This window comes from Austrofundulus limnaeus, unplaced genomic scaffold (assembly GCF_001266775.1).
Source record: "Austrofundulus limnaeus strain Quisiro unplaced genomic scaffold, Austrofundulus_limnaeus-1.0 Scaffold415, whole genome shotgun sequence".
Classification (NCBI taxonomy): Eukaryota; Metazoa; Chordata; class Actinopteri; order Cyprinodontiformes; family Rivulidae; genus Austrofundulus; species Austrofundulus limnaeus.
The window spans coordinates 253769-260679 of NW_013952817.1; the positions used below are offsets into that span (position 1 = coordinate 253769).

Sequence of the window (6911 nt, forward strand, 5' to 3'; positions counted from 1 at the left end):
GTTTTGATTCATGTAAAATTTTGCTTCCACTTCACAATTGTATACCACTTTGTGTTGGTCTTTCACATTAAATTCCAGTGAAATATATTTGTTTGTGGTTGTAATGTGACAAAATATGGAGAAGTTCAAGGGGTATGAATACTTTTGCAAACCACTGTAAGTGTGGTGAAGCCAAATAAATGTAACATCTGCCTGCCATACAATGAGCTTCTGCCTGTTGAACTGACCCGCTGCTCTGCTGCGCTATCATCTTCATCATCAGAGCAGAAGCCGACTTTACATTAGCAAGATGGATTAATGACTGAACAAACATCCACATCTTTTTTTATCACCTCTGTGGGTAACAATATATAAAAAAAACAATTTTTTTTTTCCTCCGAAAACTTGAATGTGAAAAAACGACAGTTGTTAAAGCTTCGCTCTGTGCGACGGGGGGGATGAACCCACGACACGATTTAACTTTTCTACAGCGGGAGGGGGACATTTTGAGGATTTATTCTCTCTATATGTGTTTTAAAACACTATATTTCTTCATTTATTTTGAGAATATTTCGAACTCCTCCTGCTCATCGCACCTGACACAGGTGCGATGACGTAACGACGACAGGACAGAGTATAAATTTCTACCGTAGGCCAACTTCATACCGTTTCTACCGTCTACTGCATATACCGCGCAGCCCTAAAACTGACCACTTGACCCTTAAAAAAAGATAATTCAGGATTTGAACATATTAGTTTATCTAACTCTAGTAATAAAACTGCAGAGTGGCCTTCTAAACTTTACGGTAGTCGGTCCACACAACACTTCATCTGTGCACACAGGAGACAGAACTCCAGAACWCTAATGTCTTTTCTTGTTGATTTTGAGAATCTTTGTCAATATTCAGACTGACTGAAAGTGTTYGTGTTATTGGACAGGTCATAAATTAGTAATGTTTAGGTTGTGCCTTAACACATGGATACAGATAGTGTTGATTCTGTTTACATCCAACTTTATAGGCATGTGCTTCAGCCGCTCGTTGCACTATCAATTCTACGTGTGGTATTTCCACACGCTGCCGTACCTGCTCTGGAGCGGAGGTGTGAAGAAACTGGCCCACCTGCTCAGGTAGACGGGAGTATTAATATAAATCAGATTTTTTTCCAGCACAGTGTGCTATAATTCACGTAAAAATACCTTTCGTTTCCTGCTGTGCAGAGTCCTGATCCTAGGACTGATTGAGCTTTCGTGGAACACCTATCCATCAACAAACGGCAGCTCTGCTGCTCTTCATGTTTGTCACCTCATCATCCTCCTCTGTCTGTGGCTCGCTCCACCTCTRCACTCAGCCCAGGCTGAGAAACGAGAACATTCAGCCGTAAAGGACAAACGCCACTGAGCCACAGCCTGATCTGATYGGACAGGAAGCCCAATCAGCTGCTGAACAGCCTCCATTTTTCCTCCCTGTTTGACCCTGATCCTTGCAGAGGGAGGTCTCTGGTCACATGTTATAGTGGAAAAAAGCAGCTTTTATTGCTTCTTATTTCTGATCACTGCTTAAAGTGACAAAAGCTCATCTGTTGGTGCGAACGGATACCTGCACCATGTGATGGCTTGTAGCCGAGGCTTACAGTTGAAAAGATGAGAAATGATTCTCAGGTTTGTTTAGGTACATAACGGGAAGCACATGTTTTGAAAAAAAAAAAAACGTCATGTGCATTACAAAATCTAGCTTCTATTTAAAACTAGCTGCAGTTAATTGGCACACAGATGATCTTGTGTGTATTCAGTAAACAGTATGTTGACATAGTTTGCCAAAGACTTAAGAGTTAAGTGCTGGAGTTTAAATTGACTCGATTTCCAAATATTTCTCCATATATTTTTACAAAATACTGTAAGTAAACAGTTGATGGTTAAAGTTGTTTCTGTTGGATTTGTAATTAACTTATGTGTGCTTTTGTATGGGTCAAAGCAAGATTTTCTAGACACTTAAAATGTTAAAAAAAAAAAAAAACAGTGAACCGTAAAAACAGAATTTTTAACATTTTAAATATATATATATGTATATTTTTAGAGGAGCTGAGTGATTGTAGTGATCCCTTAAGTTTAGAAGGCTTTTTTTTAAATATTATTGAACAGTAATGGGTTAAATATCTGCTTTGAGGATTAGTTTTCAGTCTTTGTTTATTAGTAAGCATAGACACCACTTAACTTTGACAAGTAGTCAAATTGGCTTCCAGCAGGTTTTGTTTCCACAATCATTTTATTATGTAAGCAGTTCTTCCATTATTATACTAAATAAACAATCTGATCCTTCACTATGGTTCTACTTTTGGCATAGTATACATTATTACAATACAGGCTACATTCTGAGCTACAAAAAGCTTATTCAGATGGTCAAGGCATTCTTGTGTTTGCATACAGCATAGCTCTAATAATAAAAGGCCACTTGGTCTATGTTGTATAAAATTAGAATTGACTTGGCACTGGTTTAAAGTTAGTTAAAATACAGCATTGTTATTTGGAATCTGTCTGTAAATCAGTAAGTCTGGCTCAGTTTCTACGGTCTCACATGTTATTGGGGTTATAGCAGAGCATGTTGAGTTTGATGTTCTCGTCCCAGTGACGCAGCAGCAGAAACAGCTGCCTGGCTGCTCCTCTGAGCCCTGCCAGGTCCACCCCCTCCGGCAGCTTCTGACCGCGCAGCCAGAAGTCTGCTTTTGCCGCCACTAGTTCCCACTCCATGAAGAACCCGGCGCACCGGTGCTCCAGCCAGGCCAGAGCCACGGCCGTGGCCCAGGTCGAGCCCTCCAGGTCCTCCTGAGCCAGCTGGCTGCCGCCCTGAAGGTCGCCCGGCTCTGCCGAGGAGCCCTCGCATATGTCCGTCTCTGAGCCCCGACCGCTGTCCGCTTGGCCCAGGCTCTGAGCGGGGCCCACGGACAGCTCCAAGGAGCCCTCCTCCGAGCTGAGGAGGTCGGGGGGCGAGGTGACGGGGTCTCGGTCAGACAGGTGTCTTCGCACGAGCCTCAGCTCCAGCATCAGGGGGTTGTCGACTGGGGTGTGGTGGAAAGGAGGGGCAGACGCTTTGGCAATGGAGGACGAAGATGGAGAGAAGGTAACGTGGTGACCAGCAGGAGGCTTGGCAGAGGTGGATAAAGAGGGAGCGCTGGGAGACGTACAGCGGAAAGCTGGGCTGAGACTGCGGCGATGAAGGCTGTAAGGTGAGGCTCTTTTAAGGCGGTCCAGGGGGATCTGGACGCAGTCTGAGTAGACCTCRGTCAGTAAAAAGGCTCCTGAGGCCAGTTGCAGGTGCACCTAAAGGAAAACCAATGAAAAGTGAAGCAAATCAGGCTTAAAGGAGACGTCATGCTGTAAAATCCTTTTCCCCACAWTATAATCATTCAGTTGGGGTCTATATAAATTGGACCTGCTTTGTTCTGAAGTCCTTATTGTAGCTCCACAAGCCCCTCTTTCACCCCTTTTCTGAGGCATGTCTCAGATCAACTTGTTTTGAGGCTGTCTCTTTAAATCCAACTTTGCACCATGCCCCCCTTCATCTCCCAGCGRTCCGTTCTTTGTGGTTTAGGACAATGCTTTGCTGTAATTTGCCTAAAAAGCTAAAACTGAGTTGCAAGAGCTAAAGAAAAATTAAGCTTAACAAAAGCTAATTGCAGCAAAAGGCTAGGCTTAAAAATGGCAAATTGTAAGCTAAAAGTTGCAAAAAAGGTAAAAAACTAAAGTAGCTAAATGCTAGCTGTAATCTAAAAGCGGAACAGGATTGAAAACTAGCAAAAGACAAACAAAGTCACAGAATGGTAGCTGAATGTAACACAAGAATACATAAAGCAACTGAAACTTGACATATTGCTGTGGGAAAATCATTTGAAAATGATAGTTATTAAAACATACTGAACAGTTTTCTACATATATGGCTGAAATGGCACAAATTATGCAAAAGTAGTTAGACTGCAAAATACGCATGTCAATAAAAAGGAAAATAATCTGAAGTCTGACTTATTCACAGTCATGATCCAGAGTTGCTTTAAATGTATAGTTTGTCAGTCTTTCACTTAAGCCAGTTTTCCCTATAGACAGTATTTTTATTCCATCTTATTATATGTTATGAGATAAGTAAAACCCTCTCAGATGTCCTGGCCATACRTGTTTTCAGCTCACCAGGGGCAGGTAGTCTGGAGCTTCACTTTTAGCTTGTTTGTCTGTCTCTGCAGATAAACAGTGAGACTTGAGAGGAACCTGTTTCCCTGATGAGATAGAGGACCTGAGTCGTCCCAGTGGGAACCTGGAGATACAAAAATTTTTTTAAAAAACTGACATTGATATGTTGGAATTTGCACTAATTTTTTTAATCATGTACAGAATGAAAGACTTACCTGGTACCAAAGAAGCTCTCCAGGGACTTGCTCTCTATAGATCGCTGAGAACAGTTGCAGGACTGGGTTGATGTTACAGGGGCCATGGTGCAGGAGCCGCTGCCACCTACATCTGAGACAACATTATGAAGTAAAACATTAAAGTGCCTGTGACATGCTTATCTTTCAAATACAAAAAAACAAAAAACTTTATATTTAAGAAACGGCATAATACGTGTTAACTGACCCTTTTTGTCACATAACTGCATATTTTCTTTTGAACTTGGTTCAGCCAAAGTGAAACAGGAAGTGACATCAAAGGGAATCTCTTTAAAAATAAAACTCCACTGTCTTTATTTATTGAAACAATATTATTTGAACTCTGACTCTTCTTCATATCTCTCTGATAGTGACTCAAAATAATAAAATAAACATCAGATTATCCTCTACTGTCTGTGTTGGCCATTGTAGCAATTCTCTGTTTACATCCAAGAAGATCTCATTGGCTTTTAAAGATGTGAGGTTTTATTATTATTATTATTATTATTATTATTATTATTATTTCATCAGTATTTCAGGGTTTAGGTGAAAAGTTTCAGAAGTTTCTGCTCTTTGGTCATTAGATCAGAGAGATGATTGGTGTTTGAAGGAAGAGAGATTTTTCCACGTGTTAGACCTGAGACAGCACTGTGTGGTTTTTAAAGCAAGAAACGTTAAACACCTACATTTTTGTGAGGAACCTTAAATGAGTGTGATTTCTAGAAATCGTTGAACAAATTCAGATGCAGTTGGACTTTTTCTTTTGTTTGGATTCTGTGGTTTGAGCTAATGGAAGTTTGAAAACTAATCTTCAGGATGTCCAGAAGAAGGGTGAAATTTGCTTTGATTAAAAATATTGAATTTATTTTTATTTTTATTTTTTGCTGGAACAAGTATGAAAACAATTTCCACTAATTATTGTTGGTCTTAATAAAAAATATTAAAAAAAACAATAAAACTGAGTTTTTAAATTATATTTTAGTATATTAAAATGCATACAAATTATAAATTTTAGTCCATTGTCCATCCAACATTGTAACCAACTGTGGTTTTATACGAATAAACATTATTAAACTGAAGTTTTCTTTCCACAAATGTGAGGTTCATTAAATACCAACAATAAACTTTGAATTTAAAACAAATTATTTTGTGTATTCAACACAATACTGGCCTCCTTAGATTTATTTATTTATTTATTTATTTATTTATTTATTTATTTAGTACAGCATCTTGAGATGAGGTTTGATTTGTTTTGGACCTATATAAATAAGAATTGAAATAAATGTAATTCAATTGTTTTCTAGAGGTTTCTTGTTATTTATAAATAATTGTCAAACCTTATCAGAAAATTTTATGTAGAAATGATTTAAAACGTTTCAATAACAATAAAAGACAGTTTTGATAAAGTTAAAATATTTTGTAGTGTTTATATGATAAAATGTTTTCTCTCAGAGAGCTTTGGTTATAATTTAAGACTTAAAAGTTTATTTTTATATTTAGCAAAAGCTGGTTTATTATATTTAAAGGGGGTATTATGAAAAACTGAATTTTGAGCTTTAAATGATGTTATAATGTCATTCCCTCATCAAAACATTTGAAGAGCGTTGCTTTGACTCATTCATGCATGTTTGAAAAATCCTTGAATTTTCTGTGGAGCTGCCTAAACACTTTCTGGTACAAAGCACCGCCTATTTGTTCAAAGCTCCTCCTCTGCCCCACAGATCACCCTCCCCCAAAGCATTGCTGTGAAGCTGTGCTGAAGTGGGAGTGTTTAAAACAATGTAAAATAGTTACTTGGTTATGGAATAAAATTGGACTATGTGCCTGGAAAATACATAATTACTCCCTCGCCCCCTTTAAAAGAACATTCAGAGTAAAAGAAACTATTTTGATTTTTGGTTTTAGTAAAATTATCTTATTAATCAAATATGGATTTGAGCATCTTTAGCTCATTCAATTTCTGAGTCAAACATTGAAAAACTTGTCTAATATTAAGTTTTTTTATTGGTAACAAAACTTGATGAACATAAAACAAATTGGAGTCATTTAAATACTCAACTGCAACTTATAGATAAAAATCAGTGACATTCATGAGTATTCAAATGTATAAATTGCATTTAACAAACATCACACAAGCTTTAGGTTTGAAATCTGTTAAAAACAAAATAAATGAAAACCGTTTTGAAATTAAAATGCAAAACTGAACAAATTAGGCCTAAACATTTTTTGCAACATTTGCAAAACACACATGACGTGTGCAACATGTTTGAACAACTTTGTACCTTCCTGTCTGAGACACACAAAACTGTTGGTGTTTTAGTCGTTCAGTCTGTTTACCTGTAGATTTCCAGGTATCCTTGACCTCCTCGTAGTCTCTGCTGGACCTCCGTCGGCCCAAACCAACAGAGTAAGCCCTCTGTCTGCGACCGCCTGACTGAGAGGTTTGCCTGTTGCCCAAATGAATCCCTGCACACACACACACACACACACACACACACACACACACACACACACACACACAC

The 6911-nt window shown here is 38.3% G+C and overlaps 2 protein-coding genes across 2 annotated transcripts in view; one reads left to right on the top strand and one right to left on the bottom strand.

Annotated features, from left to right (window-relative positions):
• alg3 (ALG3 alpha-1,3- mannosyltransferase) overlaps positions 1-2298 on the top strand; it is a 7095-nt gene extending 4797 nt beyond the window's left edge. The window contains exons 8-9 of the mRNA XM_014024270.1: positions 964-1108; positions 1199-2298. Of these exons, the coding sequence (XP_013879724.1) occupies positions 964-1108; positions 1199-1379 (326 nt within the window). The 3' untranslated portion in view covers positions 1380-2298. The remainder of the gene's footprint in view (positions 1-963; positions 1109-1198) is intronic.
• Positions 2016-6911, bottom strand: part of vwa5b2 (von Willebrand factor A domain containing 5B2) — an 18219-nt gene continuing 13323 nt past the window's right edge. Inside the window, exons 19-22 of the mRNA XM_014024269.1 lie at positions 6727-6855; positions 4372-4483; positions 4157-4280; positions 2016-3295 (exon numbers count right to left, since the gene is read on the bottom strand). Coding sequence (XP_013879723.1) covers positions 2549-3295; positions 4157-4280; positions 4372-4483; positions 6727-6855 — 1112 coding nt within the window. The 3' untranslated portion in view covers positions 2016-2548. The remainder of the gene's footprint in view (positions 3296-4156; positions 4281-4371; positions 4484-6726; positions 6856-6911) is intronic.